This window comes from Rhinatrema bivittatum, chromosome 12, assembly GCF_901001135.1.
Source record: "Rhinatrema bivittatum chromosome 12, aRhiBiv1.1, whole genome shotgun sequence".
Classification (NCBI taxonomy): domain Eukaryota; kingdom Metazoa; phylum Chordata; class Amphibia; order Gymnophiona; family Rhinatrematidae; genus Rhinatrema; species Rhinatrema bivittatum.
Window position 1 is genome coordinate 45,578,298 of NC_042626.1, and position 19,581 is coordinate 45,597,878.

The window sequence follows — 19,581 nt, forward strand, 5'->3', positions numbered from 1 at the left end:
CCCATATATATCTCTATAATCTTTTATCCCTCTCTAACCGCTGTATTTAAGCAATAATGTATAACCCCGTTAAGCAACCCCTCTTGTAAATACTGATACGTTCCTTTTACCTTCTCAGCTGCTGTCTCTCCTCCTTTACCTTCTCCCTCTCCCCCCCTCTTTCACTACTGCTCCATCCCCCACCCCCTGTTTTTTGTAATTTCCTACTTTCTCAAGTTTATTGTAAACCGGTGTGATGTGCTTGCATGAACATCGGTATATTAAAAGCTGATAAATAAATAATAATGAAACAGAGGAGTAGTTCTTTATTCTATTTCAGATGGAGAATTGAACCCTCAAGACTCCAGTCCTTCTTCTGGCATTGTAATGCAGAACACAGCTGGATTCCTGATTACCCAATCCCAACTACTTACACAAAATAACTTTGTGTCATTGGACTCACAGCATGTAATTCAAAAACACTTTAAAATTACTAACATTAATTTGCCCAATACTCAACAATGGTTAAGAAAGCACAAGAATTATGCAATAAAAATGTGTGAGCTTTTCTGGCTGTGGCATTATTGATGCAGTCCTTCAGACAAACCTGCTAGGTCCACACTTGACAGCAGGTGAACCCATACAGGCTAGGAACAAGGTCTAGCTTCAGTTTTACCAACCCTGTTCCCCGCAGGTTGATGGCTTGGGTTTGGGGGCCAGAAGGACTTAGGCGAGGCCCATACGGTTGGATAGGCAAAGTCAGGAGGCAGGCAAAGGCCAGGGCAGGTGGCAGCCAGGCATGGTCAAGGCCAACAGCCGACAGGCACAGTCAGGTTCCAGGCAAAGGTCAAAGCACGAAGACCAGTCCAAGGCAGGTCAGACCAAAAAGCAGCAGGAGCAAAGTGAGGACAAGGCTGGAGTGAAGCAAGGCAGGAGCAGGGCAAGGCAAAGAATGGAATGAGGCAGACACTGACATTCAGGATGGAAGCAGGCAGGAACAAGGCAGGATCTAAAGAGCAACAGGCACTGCCTAGGATGACAGGGGACCTCTCACTGAGGTAGCTGCTGAAAGTCTGGCAGCACCTAAAACAGGCAGTGGGGCCTGAGCTTAGAAGGCGCCGCATGCCAATTCCCGCAGTGTGGCTTTTAATTGAAGGACGTGCACCTAGGGAGGCAGAGAAACAGGAACATGGCAGCAGTCAGGCTGCAGTGGTGGCAGGGTGCGGCAGCGACCTTGGTTAATGTGGCTGGTTGCAGGACTGTCCTATGACAAGCCAACATTAAAAAAAATGTTGATTATATTGTAAGTCAGCTGGACAAAATTTTGATCCAGCCAATGAAAAAAGACCAAGAAAGACCAAAAAGATTTACTGGACTCATTACAGGAACCATTATCTTTTCTGATCTAGGTTCTCTTTTTGTGCATCTGTCTTTATTGTGAATCCGGTTTCAGTCAAAAATTTGGAAAATAGTGTTAAGAGTTGCATGATTTGACAGCTCATGCTAAACAAATAATACTGTAACTTTAGTTAATTTATATTCACACATTATTGAATAAAACAAACATAGCTGTCATAAAAATTTGATGAAGAATGTTCATTTATTCAACCTATTTAGGCACTTACAAATGATTTGTTTAAACTTATTAACAGTATTAGTAAATCAATAAAATGACAGATTCCCACAACTCATTTCTCCTGTCATTACAGATGCTTTTGCTAAAAGTACCAGAAATAGCATTGAGCCTATCCAAATTACTTTTCACAAGGGCAATGCTATTCCTTTATATACTGATGTGGAGAAAATGGAGATTGCTTGTGTTTTAAATCTACCTGAAAATGTCTAATCGACTGAAACAAGTAATTAACATAGGTACTTGTTCTGATAATTTGTATCTTTGTGTTGCAACACCTACCCTATTGGCTTATATGAGTGATAATCCACAATATTTAGTTCCAAATCTGCCAACAAAGGACATATATTGGTTGTCTCCAGGTAAACCGTTTTTGAAAGATACTACTTTAAGCAATTTGTGGCTTGTCCTATGAAAATGACCAAGAAAAATTTAAAATCATAATGACCAAATATGATGAATTCATCAAAACCAAAGTTGCCATCATAAACAATGTTTGGTTTGTTAGTTCCCCATTTAAATGAAATAACCATTTCTAACAAACATGATGTTTACAGTAAAGTTCCTTTACCCAGCAACATTTCTTTAATTACAGTACTAAAAAAAACTCTATAGTTACTGTAGAGGGGCATCATTGTCTTATCTGGAACCAGACCCTATCCCCACAGAGGTAGAAATTGTGGATGTGTTTCATGGATAGGATATCAACTTTAACAAAGATCTGATTCATCTGTTGGATTATAAACTCTTTCACACTTTTGAACTGTCCATTGACCAAGATACAATGCAAATTGCTGACTACAACTATGATTCCAGAGACAAACATTCTGCAAACTGTTTGATTTATGCCATACCAAACCTATTTGAGCTCTTAATCGTTCAATCTGTTTTATTTCCCCTCTGTTTGAAAGGTCATGACCATTGTCTGGAACACATGGAAGCCCCATTCATAATTCAATGCATTTGCTGATCTTACACACACTCACGTTTCTTGATTATGCAGTCTTGTATAAGTACTACCATTTGAGAAGTTACTCAAGGATTTGAGCCATATCATGTCATTATACTTATATATCTATTACATTTAGCTTAGTTTCCATTCATATATTCTACCTCAAGTTTAATATTAACTTCACCTCGTATTTTTCATGTAATGCACAATTTTGCAACATTCTAACACAATTTCTATTTAAACTGATTTTCCATAAGCCACTTTTGTTAAATTGTTTTGACATATTGGCGATTTAAGCACACACACACAGTATATATCTTATTTTAACTGAAAACTTGTAGTTATATGTTAGATTTAAAAAGTGATGCACTTTTGTCAGCACATCAGTTCTTAAAAAAGGGGAAAATGTAGGAGTCAGGCCTAAAGAAACATGAACATAGAGTTGTGTCCCAAAGGAATCTGAGATACTTGACTATCTTTCTGAATAAAGAAGGACTGTATTGTTGCATTCCAGAAAGGCACCGTCCCAGCTCATTTCATCTTTGAATTTTTCACAAATAAACCAACCTATCAGAGCTAACAGACTTATCAATGAGATATCTCCAGCAGCCATATGATAAATGCCCATTTGCCCACAAACTGAACCAGTTTGAAAATAAACTGTAAGGACTGGACCAATTATGCTGCTGATCTTGTAGCCTATTAATTTCATTAATGAACTGAGAAATGCAAATTAAGACCTTTAAAATAGATGAGAAAAAAAAGAAACAGACACTAATGGACCAAAGGATATTAGCAGAGATTACAGAAACTGGAGTCTCGCCTCACACTGCCATCATTTCTGCTTGTCTCATAAAACAGAGGTTGGGCACAGCTCCGGATAGCTATAAATATTCCTTAATTCTGGCAGCAGATCCCGAGATACAGAAGCAACTGAAACATTCCTGAAGACTGACTGCATCCATAAGTTTTGGGCTCCTTAATCTCCTATAGCTGAACTAGTTAGACTGTTCTAACTTTTTAAAATGCAAGTTTAAGTTAATCTGATATGCTTATTAATCATATATGAGCAAAAGTATTTGTTTCTTACATGAGACAGTTGCTTAATATGTAATGTTTCTGTCAAGGATTTGCCTACCATGCAGCCTCTTCCTGCCTACTATGACTCCTCCTCACCTGCAGAGGCCTTCAGCGAACCTCACCCCCAGCTTTGCTAAGCTCCTCCTTGCTGCTCTTGCCACATCCAAGTCTCAACTCTATGTAACCCAGTCTTGCCAGTGTACCTTTGCCTCTTCATGGAGTCACCCTTGGCTCTCTGACCTGGCCATTTTTGTCTTGTACCTTGCCTTGTGGCCTCCAGGGCTTCTTGTTTCCTGCTCCTTGCCTTGTGGTCTCTGGACCTGCTCTGCTTTCTTGTATCTTGCTTGCAGTCTTTCCAGGTCTCTCTGTACCCAAGGGCCTTTGAGCCTTAGCCTAATGTCCTTTGGGTCTCCAGCCTTGCTGCCTTCGTACTTTTATGTTCTTTGTTGTCTTGCCTAGTCCTTCTCCAGGCTTGTCCTGTGTGCCGTGTCAAGTCCTATCTTTATTTGGTCTTGTCTTGCTCCTATTCCTGCCTTGCCTTATCCTAGCCTCAGTTCATGCCCAGTCTGTGTCTGTACTCAGCTCCAGCCCTTGTCCTGTGTCTAGCTCCAGTATCCAGTTTAAACCTGTCCACAGTGCCAGCCTTGCCTCACCCACCCTTGCCAGCATTCCTGCCTCCAGCCTTGCTCCAGTCTCTCCAGCCTTGCTCCAGACTCACCATGATGTACTGCCTTCACAAAGACCCTGGCCCCCAGAACCCAAGGGCTCAACCTGCAATGGAGGGGGTTGGATAGGCAGAAAACCAGCCCTTATCTAGTCCAGTGTCCTGTTTTGCAATCCTGCACTGCTCTAGGGCTGGGTTATCCAGATCCCAGCATATGTGCGTTTTAATACTTGACTATCATATTGCTTATTGTGAAAAACTTGTTGTGACAGACATAATAAAACCCATTAACCAAGACAAATGGGAGGAGATTTAGTCTGAGATTATCAGATTTAGTCTAAACAAAGTTTATGTCATACGTAGATTTGCCTACAGGACTCCCCCCACATGGATAATTCAGCCCTGCTTGTCGATGGAAAACACACTCTTATTCACAGCATAAACTGGATACGGTTCTACTGGTGGGACCACCACTAGTGACGAGTGGCCAGTTTCAGTCTTCTACTGACCCCTTGGTGGCCTGCCAGCAGTGAATCGTGGGCCCATTTTAAAACACGTTCCTGGAGTTTTCGAGGGCCTATGGTTTTCCTTCAGAGTACCATCATGGTTACAGCCAGTATGACCTTGGCTGGGTTAATAATATGACTGTGTGGGTCCAGTTGACTCTCGTAGTGAAGGAGCAAGATAGTGCATTGACACTGATTCTTTTCAGCTGGTCCATACTACAGCTCAAAATCAAAATGATTAAAAAAATAATGAAAATTGGGCCTGTCTCGGATTTAATTGCTGGGCTTATGACAAGTACTTAAATTTTTATGATTGCCATATATCTTGACTTGGTGTTGGGCTCTCTCCAGCAAGTGGCACCATTCCTCCAGGGCTAGCTTGATTGAAAATATATTTTGATCTCCGATGATATAATTCCTCTCTGGGGGAAAACATCTTTAAAAAATATGCCTAGGTGACCAATACCCCATGTTGATCGCATTACAAGAGGACAGCTCACACTCCAAGGGTGGAGGCATCTACCTCAATGACAAAGAGCTTGGTGGGATCTGGGTGGCACAGACAGGGGTCCCAGGTAAATTCCTGTTTTAGACATTGGAAAGCCAGTAGAGCTTCATTCCAGATGTGGGGGTTAACCCCTTTTCTTGTCAGATCCGTGAGGGGGGCCGCCAAGAAGGATTAGCCATAAACAAATTGTCGATAATTTGCAAAACCAAAAAATCTTTGCAGGGCCTTGAGGCCTGAAGGTTGGGGCCATTCCAAAATGGCCTTCAATTTTGCCAGGTCCATACATAGACCAGTCTGGGAAACTATGTAGTCCAAAAAAAAAAAGCAGTTCCATTTGCTCAAAGAAACACTTCTCCAACTTTGCATAGAGTTAGTGTTCCCTCAATAGTTGCAAGACCTGTCGGACATGCACCCGATGTTGGGCAAGTGTCTGAGAAAACACAAGGATGTCATCCAAGTAGACCATGACATAAGATTGGAGGAGATCTCAGAATATCTCTTTGACCATAGCTTGGAAAACTGCAGGGGCATTATACAAACTGAAAGGCATAACTAAATATTCATAGTGGCTGTCCCTGGTGTTAAACGTGGTCTTCCACTCGTCTCCTTCCCAAATCTGTATCAAATTAGGACACCCCCCCACACACACAAGGTTAATTTCATGAAGAATCAGACCCTCTTAACTGATAACTGTGATGAGAGGTAGCGCATAGCGATTCTTCCTGGTGATCACATTTAGGCCACGATAATCAATGCAGGGCTGAAGAGAGCCATCTTTCTTTGCTACGAAGAAGAATCCAGCCCCGCAGGGGAGGAGGAAGGGCAGATGAAGACACTTTCCAGATTGTTTTGAATATAATGTGTCGTTGCCTTAGTCTCCGGGGGGGGGGGGGGGGGGGAGCAGTGGGTAGACTGCTCTGAGGCAGCATTTTTCCAGGTAATAGATCAATATGGCAGGCATAGATCCAATGTAGGGGTAAAAACTTCATTCTCTTTTGTTTTTGCTACTAATGACATTTGTGAAGTCCCTATATGGAGCGGGCAACCCATACATGATCAGGGTGATCTGGCAGAACTCGAGGGAAGGGACCAGAGTTCTGGCTAAGCATTGTTCATGGTAGGCGGCACTCCACCTTGCAAGTTGCAGCGACCCCCAATCTGGGGCTGGTGTTGAGTCAGTCAGGGCAAGCCGAGGAATACACCACTTACTGCCTTTGTTAGTATGTACAGGTAGATAGTTAGTACACATTAGAAGCAGAGTCTTGGTCCTAGTAATACATCGTGGCAAGAGTTCGCCGGAGACCAAGGATATGGTGAGAATGGTCTTCAAAGGTTCCATGGGGATTCCATACTAGTGGACCAAAGAGTCATCTATAAAACTTCCCACTGCACTGAATCCTGGAGGGCCTGCAGATGTACGGTGGTGTCATACATAGCCAAATTCACTGGAAACAGGATTTGTGGAGAGGTACCTAGTTGACCTAGGGTGGCCTCCCCTACCAACCCTAGGCCTGGGAGTTTTCCAGCTTGATGGTGCACCAGGCAGCATAGTGGCTGGAACCTGTGGAGTGCCGGAGTCAGCGGTGGTGGTGCTACCGGTGGTAATGGCTGGGTGGATAGAGCATCCATGCAGACCGCCAGTCTTTCCAAAACACCCGTGATCTCATCCAATATGTTCTGTTGCTGCTGGATGATGCAGAATTCCTGGATTGGCATAGAGCACGGTCAAAATCACCAGGTCCATAGCTTCAGCAAGCTGTTATGGTTGTGGACCCTTGTGTGGTGGTATAGACGACTCCACAGCATAGGCAAACCTGAGTGGCCTACGCCAACCACAGGCAAAAAAGTACCTGGGAGGGATTGGATAGAGCTTTACTTATAACAGTCATCACTCCCCAGGTTGAGCCCTTGGTGCAGATGAGCAGCAGGAGCGTCCCAGGAGCAAGGCAAAAGGGAATGTCCAGGTGCCAGCAGATGTTGAGGCAGGCCGCAAAGAAGTCTAAGGAACAAAGCGAGGTCAGGGCTGGCAGCAGGCAACAGAATCCAGGGGGCGAAGCAAGGTCAGGGCAGGCGGCAAGCAAGCAATAATCTTGTCCAAAGCGAGGGTCAGATCTAGGAAACAGTCAGAGAAGTCCATAGCCAAGCAGAGGTCAACCAAGTAGTCAATCCGAAGGAGTAGGTAAGGCAGGACAAGCGGTAGGAACACAAGAGACGGAGAAAGAAAGACATAGGACAACAAGGAGCAAGAACACAAGAACAGGTGCAAAAGTATGAGGCAGGAACAAACACTAGCAACACGCACTGAGAGGCAAGCTACCCAGGAGACCTGTTGCTGAGGAAAGGAATCCAGGTTCAAATAGGTTTATATATATCCAGAGGCATGTGATGTCATCACTAGGCAACCACTAGTTTTCCTGCTGATGCATGCACAAATTGTGTATGTAGATGTGCGCGCCTATGCGTCCTTCTGCCGGATCCTGGTTGTGCATGAACTAGAGCATCTAGTGATGTTCATCTGCACGGAGTGTGTCCTTTGCTGGTGAGTCGGGGAGGTGAATGGAGTCTAACGCATAGGCTTCCCCGAAAACATTCCAGACACTCAGATCTGCTCTTAATCAATAGGGAATAGCCACGGCTTGTTGCCGGCATTAGTAGCATGGGATTTATTTAATGTTTTGGTATTTGCCAGGTACGTGTGACTTGGTTTGGCCACTTTTGGAGACAGGATACTGGTCTTGATGGATTCTTGGTCTGATCCAGTATGGCATATCTTATGTTGATTCAGATTCTGGCCCTGAGTGAGAAGGATAGTGTGTTAAAATTAGAGCAGGCACACCACCTAGGAGCCAAAAATCTGCCTTGGGATAAGCAGAGGCCCGTTATTGTAAAATTAGTGAACTTGGCTTACAAGCAGAACATTATGCAGGCATACAGGAAAAATGAGAATATGGGGTACAAAGGTGAACCAATCTTAATTTTTCAAGATTATTCTACAACCATTTTGACCAAACGGAAAGCATTCTCCCACATAAGCTCCAAGCTAGCTAAAATATTCATTTTTTTTGCAGTTCCCAACCAAGTTGAAAGTGATTCATGATAAAACCACAAATCTGTTCTTTCACTTGTGCCTGAGGGAGAGAACTGAGCTATTGGTGCAGAATAAATTTGGCTTTCAGAATGGAATTAGGCATGAACAAGCTGCTTATGTGTTTCAGCTATATGGATCTTTCTTTCTATAGTTTTATCTACTTTTCCCAACTGGCTGATAGATCAATACCTGAGAGATAGCAAGTAATCAAAGATGGGACTATTTTAAAGAAAATATAGACCTGATATTTCCTCTCTGTTTTATAGCTTTCTGAGGGGAACAGCAAGTGCTCTGGGAAGAGTTTAATAGTTCCAGGTTGAACACAAAGGATATTAATAGAGCAGAGCTGGTGATGATGGACGGTGCTATCCTTAATAATGAGCAAATCCAGCAGAGCTGTGCGGAGAGTTTGTAAGCTGGTTGATTTTGTACATATAATGCTCAATGGATGCTAGCTACATAGGGGAGAGAAGAAAAAGGAACAAATGAGATAGCAGCATGATCCTATTGAAGCTTCACCTTCTTGGAAAACTGGACTGAACGCAGTCCTGTCGAAGTGGTGATTCGATGGGGGACACATGGTGTCAACTACTTCCCATCTGACAACCCAGGATTGCTGAAGAAGTCAAGTTGTTGTTTTCTCTCTCTCTTCTCATCTCCTATTAAACAGATGTTGGGACACTTAACAGTTAAATATCTAACCTACACTATTGTAGCTATGATGTAAGGTAATGGGGTGTTTGCAGATATAAGGTGGCCTAATAAACCCATAGTTGGGTGAAGAATAATTGGTTAGCTAATAGTTGAAGGGTTGGGGGCCAGTGGAGGGGTGGAAAGGAGTAGAGGGTAGCTTTTTGAGTGGAGGGGAGAATTTTAGGGTTTGGGATTTGTTAAAAGTCCCTTTTTGTCTTGGGTGGTGCCAGGGAGAGAGAAGATTGTATCTTATATATCCTGAGGATCAGGCCTTAGGCTTGGAGGCTCAGTTCCTGCCAATTAGAAATGGAATACAACTTTATATATAAAACTTACTCAAGTACCAGCTACAAGTTATATGAGTGTATCAGGTATTTGCTGTACAAATTGGAAAGTGGCAGGCATAGGGCTCTGTGCTTCAGCGCTGTAAAATATTGCAGGTCCTACAATGGGCAAAGACATATATAGCTATGTTACAAGAAACACATCTGAATACATTTGAACATCAGAAATTGAAGAGGCATTGGGTGGGAGAAAGTCTTCTCTTCACAATCAGGCTCCAGGAAAGCTGGGTTAGCTACCCTCATTGGCAAAATAGTACCATTTGAGGCAAAGAAAATAATTGAGGACCCCCGAAGCTAGATTTCTACTGGTGGAAGGTATTGTGTTTAGGCAACCTTTGGTGTTGTGTAATGTGTATGCACCAAACAATTATAGCCACACTTTTTTTCACCAAGATTATTAAACTCTTAGAAGAATATGAGAAAGTAGCAATATTAATAGGAGGTGACCTGAACTGTGTACATGATTCAGCTCTAGACAGATCTTCTGTTTCAAAGCAGAGCTCAGGTAAAATGGAGGGTGTTTGATAGCTATGTCATACACTGCACCCTCTGGAGAGAACATATATGCATGGCTCTAGAGCACATAACACCTGTTTGCGTATTATCTTCTCTCAACAAGGGAATTATTTTCTAAGGTAACTACAGTAGAAATTGGTCTGCAACCATCTCTGACCTCTCAATGGTGTGGGTTGACAGATAATTCGTCCCTCTGGGTCTCAGCGAGATTGGCAATTTCCTAAATACTTGTATAATGATGTGAAGTTTAAGATTTTTTTGGTGAAAAAATGTGGCAATTACATAAAATATAATCAGGATCACCAAAATGACCTGATCATCTTCTGGGAGGCAGTGAAGACAGTATTATATATGATAGCTAAGAGGAAAGCGTATATATGATAGCTAAGAGGAAAGCTTTAGCAAAAGAAACTGAATTTGGAGTCTCAGTTTAAAGAAGAAAATACCACTGTTGCGCACAATATATGATGGTAGACAGCTCTTAATACATTATTTCACTAAAGAGCCAAAAAGAACTTGCTAAATTATCATCATAAATACTTTCACTATGGAAATAAGTCAGGGAAGATGTTGGCTCTATTGAGGAACAAGCCTGGGAATCTAGTGAACTCCAATGAAGACATTACTAAAGTCTTTCAGAATTATTATCAGGAATTATGCACAGCTAACAATTTGGAAATTATTAGGACATATTTGGCAGCTGTTAACATGCCTAAATTAAGAGAGGAGCAACAGGCTATAGTGAATAGCCCCATTCAGTTACAAGAAATTCAACAAGCAATCCAGCAAGCTCAACTGATGAAGGCCCGGGCCTGACAGTTTCTCTGCAGATTATAAAATACTAGCTAGCCAGATTCTGCTCCCACTAGGCAAAATAGCCACTGACTCGATATGAAAGGAACACCATCTCTTATCTCCCACTCAAGTGACTAGAATGCTTTTATTGAAGCCTAGCAAAAACATAGTCTTGCCTGAATCTTATCTTCCAACATCTCTGATTAAATTTTGACAGGAATCTTATTGCCAAGATTGTGGAGGAGAGGTTAGCATGATTTCTTCCCGATCTCATAAAAAATAAATAGGCAGGTGAATTTTGTTAAAGGGAGGTGCTCTGTGTTTAATGTAAGATGTGTTGTGGCATCTTTGGAGGCCTGTCAATGGCAAAACATTCCATCACTTCTCAACTTCAGTGCTGAAAAGACATTTGACAAAGTTTACTGGCCCTACAAGTATGAGACATTAGAAAATCTTGGTACAGAGGGATATTTTTTGCAGGTGATATGTATACTATGTAATGGCCTGGTGGCTTCAGTTTTGATTACCAGCAGCTATTCAACCACTTTTCATATTCAAAGAGATGAGGCAAGGATGTCCCCTTTCACCACTGCTTTTTATCCTTTTGCTTGAGCCATTGCTAGAAAAGATACAGATAAAAACCATAATATCTCTGGCATCCCAATAGATCTTCAGCTAAATCAACTTTTAAAATAGCAGCTTTTGCAGATGCCAATCTGGTGTATATAAAGAACCCAAAGACCTCAACAAAATATTTATTGGAGGAATTCCAAAGATAAGGCAATATAATAGGTTTAACTCTAAATCTGGACAAGCTAGAAGTTTTGGATTTGTGAGGCTCAGAGTTTTTGATTAAATGGGCCGGAGATGCAATAAAATATTTGGGGATTAGGTTACATAAAGATATCTCTAATTTATATAAGATCAATTATAAAGCCCTTTATGATTTAACTAGACAATGGTTTCAGAACCGGATGTAATTACCATTGTCATTGGCTGGCAGAATAAATCTGTACTATATAATACTCTTCTCTAAGTGGTTATATATGTTTCAGACTCTCCTTATCAATTAGGGAGCATATAATACTCCTGGAGAAATTCTGTGCTACTGCAGCATGCAGAATTTCTCTCCTGTGCAGAATTTCAATTTTTGGCACAGAATTTGAAGAGAGGCACAGCAGCCCACTTGTAACGAAGATTTCACAGGCCCTACATGCTGTGAGCAGAGCCCATTGTGCTCGCAACGGATATGAATGAGGCCCGGCAACTTCCAGCAAAGCCCATCCCGCTCGTGGCAAAGATAACTGAGGCGTGGCAGCCATGAATGGAGCCCATCCCTAAAGAGCTGCCTTTGCCAGAGGAGAAACAGCATAGTTATATATGCAGAGGGGAGGCAAAGAAAGCATTTTGGAGGAGGGAGCTGGGGGAGGGGGGGGGGGGGATGAGAGCAGGAAGATCTAACAGGCCCGTTGAGAAAGAGGGAACCAGTGTGCAAAGGTATGTGTGTATGTGAGTGTGAGAGGGAGCCTGTGTGAGTGTGATTGGGTGTGTGTGCCAGAGCGAGAGAGAGAGAGAGAGAGAGAGAGAGAGAGAACCTGTGTGAGGGTGCATGGGTGTGTGTGAATGTAGAGACTGTGAGGAATTATGTATATGAGAGAGGCTCGGTGCTGGTGTGTGTATATGAGGGAGTGAAGGTGCATGTTTATTTGTGATAGGAAGAGCCTGCGTCAGGGTGTGTAGGTGTATGTGCAAGAAGGAGAGGGAGCCTGTGTACAGGGGTGTGTGGGAGAGGAAGGTAGCCTATGTGAGGGTGTGTGCGCAAAAGAGAGAGGGAGCGAGCCTGTGTGGGTGGGTGCACAAGATAGAGAGGGAGCCTATTATAAGGGTGTTTGTGCAAGAGAGAGAGGGAGTTTGTGTGAGGGTACCGGTGTGTGCAAGAGAGGGATCCTATATGGGGGGTGTAGGAGACAGGGAGGGATGGAGCCTGTGTGAGGAGCAGTATGAGAGAGGGGGTCAAACTGGAATGGAGGGCTGGGGAGTAGAGATAGGGTAGAAAGGGTTAAGTTTGAAGGGGAAGTGAAGGAGTTATGCTAGAGAGGGCAGAGTGAAAGAGGTCTGGCCAGGGTAGTAAGGAGAGGAGAAGGGACACTCTTACAGTGAACTTCTAGGGAAATTCTGCTCAAAATATTTACAAATCTGCATCTTTGAGTAATAACTTTTCTATATTACATTTTAAATTACTCAAAGACTGTGATGTGTCTTGTGTTATTTTGACCAATATGCAGAATTCTCCCAGGAGTAATATAACTCCCATCTTAGCAAGCTTGCACTGGCTCTCCATTGCAATTAGAATTACATTTAAAACAGCATGGTTAGTATGCAACTTGAGAGTGAGTCCTGCAATTTCATGGATTCTAGCCATGATTAGGTTCCTATTGCCCTGCTAGGTCTTTGCGTTCATTTCACAAAGCTTTGCTTGAGGTGCCATATTTATGCAGGTCCACTTATGCGACATCTGCATTTTCAGTGGTGGGCCTGGATTTTTGGAACAGACTACCTGAGGAGCTGGGATTTGTGACCTGTCTTAAAACTTAAGAAACAGCTAAAAGCTTTACTCTTTGAACAAGCTTATTATTAGATGTAATCACCCATTATATGATGTTTTAATTATTGCCCATTTTAATGTTTTATTTTATCCTAGTAAGTGATGTTGTAAAAGCAGCAATTTTCCTACTCTTCTTATTTCAGATGTAATGATTGGTTTGTATTTAGATTATTTTTAGGATTTTATCTGTTGGGTTATGTTTTGCATTATGTTTTATTTTTATCTGTATTTATTATCATCTGCTTTTTTTGCACGTTTGTTGTGCCACCCAAAAGCGGCATACAAATAAATTTAACTATAACTAGCTAACTAAGAGAAATAGGAGGAGTGGAGAGTCTTGTGTCAATTCCTGTGATGTAAGAAATGGCCTAGGTTTGCTCTTAATAGGCTAATGAGATGCTAGAGGAATGGGTCGAGCTAACATGCAACTGTATAATTTAGCATGTAATCTTCAGCATGTGGGGGACTGGATAATGAGTCATTTCTATATACCCAGAAAGATAGAGCAGGATATGATAGCGCCACTAGACCATAGATGTGTGTTACATTGTAATCCATTGACACTACCTCTAAATCTCCAAAATAGTGTACTGACTGTACCGATATTAAAAACTTGGCTATGGGTGAACGCAAAATTAAAATGGAATTTTGCACTTCCTGCTCCTAAAAGGAAACATTTTTCTAACCTGGAACCCAGTTCATAGCTTTCAAACGGTTGGAATCTAAAGGACTTCATGTAATAGTACATTATCTGAGGGAGGAGGACAATTTTCACTCCTTCCAAAATAGTTTCAAACTGGATAATAAGAAATTTTGTGCCTATTTTTACAAGTTAGGCCCTATATAATCTCTTTGGGACTGCAAGAACTTCACCAGACAGTTTGATGACCTTTTTTATGTGGAGGAGCCAATCAGATATACAATTTCCGATTTTCATAGGTTTTTGAAGGGTTTGGAAAAACCTCTTACATTTCTGTTTCAAAGAGAGAGTTGGCAAAGGGAGCTCGATACAGTATTTATTTATTTATTTATTTATTGAATCCCACTCTCTATTTTAAGAGTTTCTCTAGGATTAAGCAAATCACAAGTAATAGGGATTTACAGGAAATTCAATATAGAAGAATTTATCTCCCACAAAAGCAAGCTTATTTATTTCATCTGGATTCATTAGGTAGGTGCAGGAAGTGTCATGCTGTAGTAGGAATCTTAGGACATCAATTTGGGTCTTGCCCTCAGATTAGAGTATTATATCACTGTAGTACTCTTTGATAATGTGAGTAATATACCATTTTAGGATACTTATACTAGATTATGATGATAAAAGGTATTTTTGTTAGCAAAAAAAATAAATTTTGCAAGAATGTTTAATGGAAGAACGTCCTATGCTGACAACTCCAAAATGCTATATGCCATATGTGTGTATGGAGAAATTATAAAGAAAAATTGGAGTTGAATAAGAAACAAAATAGATTACTTTCAAAGATACAAGATAAATATTTACAATCTCTGTTGCACACAGCTCAGAGTTTGCTTCTGAATGATTTACCTAATGTTGGATTATAAGACCAAGGACTATATACGTTTGTACGGTTGGCAACATGCATCACTGAGTTAAGGGGAAGGGAGCGGGCTGTGATTAAGAGCTTTGCAATGGTTCTAATTTATCTACATGTTTGTGGTTTGTGTTGGATAATGGTGCTTAAACTGTATTATGATCTGCTTTACTTGGTGGTGGGTAAGTCAACAACCAGCAAGCTGTTTGTAATTTAACGTTTAATAAAAAAAGATCTGAACATAAGCTAAGATGGTGTTATATGCGTCTGTTGAGGGATAGGCTAATCAGTTCAGAGTGTAGCAATGAAGGTGGTTAGCTTTAATACATTTTGAGTGATTTATTTTATTTCCTGCTTAGCATGTGTCATGTGGAACTGTCACAGCCAGGGCAGTGCAAGATAATCTCACAGCAGCAGTACAGGGCTCTACAGCAGAGCACAGCAGTCTTCTGCTGGGTCAGGCACCATTCCTTTGGGTTAAACCTGCAGGTTCTGGTGGCCGGCAGGACTTCTCTGGCAGGGTGAAAGCAGACACTGGTCTGGGCAGGCAGCATACAGTCAGAGACCAGGCAGTGGTTGAAGCAGGTAGAGATCAAATGGAATCAGAGGTCAAGGCAGGAGGAGAAACAGCACAGCAAGGGTAGAAATCTGTCCGGGTCAGCAACAAATCAGTCCAAGGAAAGGCTGACTAAAAGGCTAAGCAAAGCAGGTCATGCAGGAGCGGTATGGGCAAGACCAGGAACACACTGGCAGGAGCAAGGCAAAACAAGAGTGAAACTGGACAGGGATGCAAGGCAGGGTACATACAGGCTAGACAGGCTACCAGGAGGCCAAGACAAGACAAGGAACACTGAAGCAGGACAAGAACAAGGCACGGTACAAGCTAGGCCACCAGGAGATTAGAAAGGACACAGGAGAGCCACTGGGAGACCCGTAGGAACAGGAGGGTCACAGAGATCCACAGGACACAGGACAGACAGGCAAGGATCACAGGAACAAACAGAACAAGACAAGGCCTAAACAAGCCACACTGGGAATTGCGCACAAGACAGGAAGGTCTCCAATATGCCACTCAGGAACCAAGAATAAGAGCAAGGTAGGCCAAAGCAAGGAGTCAAAGGAAACTCAATGCTGAGGACCCAAGCAAGTTGGGGGTTGGGGGGGTTCTGATGCTGGCCTTGCTGCATCATGCAGCCTTCAAGGCAGAGGCTAGACCAGAAGAACTGAGTGCAGTTCACTGAGGGCCACTGCCTAGCAGCCAGTATTTTTACAGTTTCTTGGGATAAGGAACTAGAGGATGCAATATAGTATCAAAGACAGCCTTCTATCAGTGTCAGCTGGAACTAGATAGGTCATTCCAGATAGGATGGGGCCATACATATTACAACACCATTTCTGGCCAGGGGATTTTGCTGACAGCCAACATCCTCTCTAGCCAGAGAACACAAGTAGAAAATGTGTACTTCCACCATATTCTCCTAGTATCAAAGTCTTTTGGGGGGCAGAAATGGGGAAGACAAGACAAAATGTTTGTCATACATGAGCTTGAAGCTTATAAATCTGAGTGTACATGGAATGGACTTAGTTTTTGGGTACTTGCCAGGTTCTTATGGCCTGGATTGGCCACTGTTGGAAACAGGATGCTGGGCTTGATGGACCCTTGGTCTGACCCAGTATGGCATTTTCTTATGTTCTTAAGTATACATTTACTGGATATAGAGATCATAGTATTTTTAATGGGACTCAGAGACCCTACTGACATTTCCCCCTTTTTCCTTGGCTAGTTTTCTTGTCCCCAGATCTTAACTCTAGGAAAATAGACTTAGCGTGGCTCCAGGATAGAAACTGTGAACTGCCAGTAAATGCCCTACCTAGAGGGCATTTCAGCACTTGGACAATATAAAAAAAACAAACCAAAAACAATCTACATTTTATCCTATATTTAAAAGAGAAGCAGTGTTCATTTTCTGAAAAATTAGAAGCTAGATTTAAGTTTCAGGTAAAACCAAATAGTCCTACCTTAAGTTGCAGGAGGTAAATGCTGTTTGCAAACTTTTGCTGCTGTATACAAGTGTTCATGATCCTCAGTGTCAGCAACCCTAACCTGTGCCTTATTAAACTGAATTTAGAATTAGAATGAGCAATAACTTTCTTTGCAATAAGATATGCTAGAATCAGCAAGTAACAGAGAGGTTGATGTAACAAGTTAAGCATTAAAACTGGGCGGTGAAATCTTTAACTCCTGATACAGTAAGCTAATGGTTCGGGAGTTGAAAAATGAGCAAGAAACGGAAAATGTGCGCAAAGAAGGTTTAGCACACAGAAAAATGTGATTTATGTGCACAAAATGTTTTAGAGTGTAGAAAGCATTTTTTTTGTGCATAAATCCTGACTACAGGTTACCAGCTACCACGGGTAGACTAAAATTAGCCCTGGAAACTTTATTCTACCTTTGACTAGAAGTTAAGTTTCCAGTACTAAGAAAACATGAGTTAAAGCAGTATACTTCTATGCATTAGTGCGAAATAGTTAATGCCTTCAATATCATAGGATTTCCATGCAATGGTGCTAAGGAAAGCACGTATTTCTAAGTGCACGTTTTTGAGCATAAAATGCCAAGCTGGATCGGCAGTAAAGTTTGTGCACAAAAAATGTGCACACAACTGCAGGTAAAATAATGTTTTGTCAAGCGCACCTTATTATATTGGCCTCAGATTCAGCGCTCCCTTCTTAATAACTAGCAGGGAAATGGTGGCTGTGAACCACAAAAATCAAACCTCTGCTAAAGAAAGTAAGCGAGCAGAAACAGGGTGCAATCATGCAGCCACACCCTGCTTACCTAGCAAGGACAGGGAGCCAGAACATGGAAAAAGTTCTGCACAGCAGTGGCCAAATCAGGTGAGACAAAGATTACTTTACAGGAAAGGAGGATTTTTTTTCCCCTGGTTTATAAAATACCTTTCCATGGGTAAAGTGTCTTAGATAAATCCTGGTTGTGTACTGTTTCCTTGGTAGAGCAGGCTTTCAGGACCCTTATATTTTGGTAATTATTTTTCTACGTCTCACATCTGAGGGCATCTCCTGGGTTTAAGAGGCAGGGATTTTCAATGCTGAATCTGGATAGTATACCAAAAGTCACACTACCAAAGAGCTTTAAGTATGAGACAGCATGTTTTATTTCTTAAGGCGGGGAGCCTGACTGACTGTACTGTCTTGAGTTTTGTTTTCAATAAATGCCTCTTTGCTTCTTACATCCTCGGCTACTTTTTCTGAGCTCAACAGTCCATGGCTATCTCATATGACATTTCCAATTGATAGCCTGGCACAGGAGCTGAAACATCTTGGAGATGTTAAATAGGAAATACATAACCAGAATACATTATTGCAATTATTGATTTTCAAATCATACTAAAAAAAATTCCAAAATCTTGAAACTTGAGTTCCCTTTCACAGAAGAATTCCAGGTTATGATACAAGAGACAAATTCCCTCTTACCCAGCATCATGACCCACAAAGTAGTCCATATACATCTCACTGCCTCAGGATAGTTGGGAGAGTTGAAGAAAGGAGAATGGCACACGAAAACAGTTACAGGTATCCAAAACCAGGATAGGCATATGTATATTACACACGCTATAAAAACAACCATCACATAACATCATTTGCAAACTCACAAAGGTGATAAAATTCATTTGTGTGGGCAGTTCTTGTAAAAAGACTTCTGTCCATCTCTCTCAATAGGATAAAGAAAATCAATGTCAAGTTAAGGCCTGGAGCAAGTGATAAGTGAAAAGGGGGCAGTGTACACACACGTGCACCCGTCCTTTCTGTGGTGCCATGGGTTCTGCCACAGCAGGTGCACAGCTGTGGTAATGATGAGCAACCACCCTGCTCTCAGCAAGTATTCAGTGCCCCACAGTGACCTTCTGTTTCGCAGGTGATGGCTGTGGGGAAGAGAGCTTCTCCATGGAGGCTGAGGCACTCAGCGTGCACTGCAGGTGAACTGTCTTGTGAAACAGTCGGTTGCTGAGGAAGACGACCAGTGAGAACAGACGTAGTTGGAAGTGGCTGAAAAGATAAAACAGGGGTAAAGCATCAGATGCTTCTGCTTTGTTGCCTCTTCACTGCCTCTCCTTTTCCCCAGCTTCTACTTTCCATGTTAAGGCAGCAATACCTCCCACCTGCTTGCGTTAGTAACATAATAAATAACGATAGAATAAGAACGAAATGGCCCACCCAATCTGCACAGCAAGGTGTCCAGCAGAATTGCTTACCTGTAACTGGTGTTCTCCAAGGACAGCAGGATGTCAGTCCTCATATGTAGGTGACATCAGCCAATGGAACCCGGTCCGGACTTTTATGTGATAGTTTCTAGGACTTTGACTGTGCCTCTCCGGGCAAGCCCAGCATACCACCGTACCGCACATCCATGCTGGGGCCCCCCTCAGTCTTGTTAGTTAGCATTATAAGGGAGAAGTCAACTCCAAGAGCAAACAAGTGAGTTTCATGAGGACTGATATCCTGTTGTCTTCAAGAATTTTATGTATTTTATGACTGATTTATATTTGGAAATTCAAATGTTTTTAATTGTGAATTTGATAACGAGTTATAAACCGATGTGATGTTTCCTATGAACGTCTGTATAGAAAAAACTAATAAATAAAT

The 19,581-nt window shown here is 42.0% G+C and overlaps 1 protein-coding gene across 8 annotated transcripts in view; it reads right to left on the reverse strand.

Moving 5' to 3' along the window:
- Positions 1 to 290: 290 nt before the first annotated feature.
- Positions 291 to 19,581, reverse strand: part of EI24 (EI24 autophagy associated transmembrane protein) — a 141,153-nt gene continuing 121,862 nt past the window's right edge. For all 8 annotated transcript variants that reach the window (XM_029572313.1, XM_029572310.1, XM_029572316.1 and 5 more), the window contains one exon: positions 291 to 18,984. In XM_029572313.1, the coding sequence (XP_029428173.1) occupies positions 18,822 to 18,984 (163 nt within the window). In that variant the 3' untranslated portion in view covers positions 291 to 18,821. The remainder of the gene's footprint in view (positions 18,985 to 19,581) is intronic.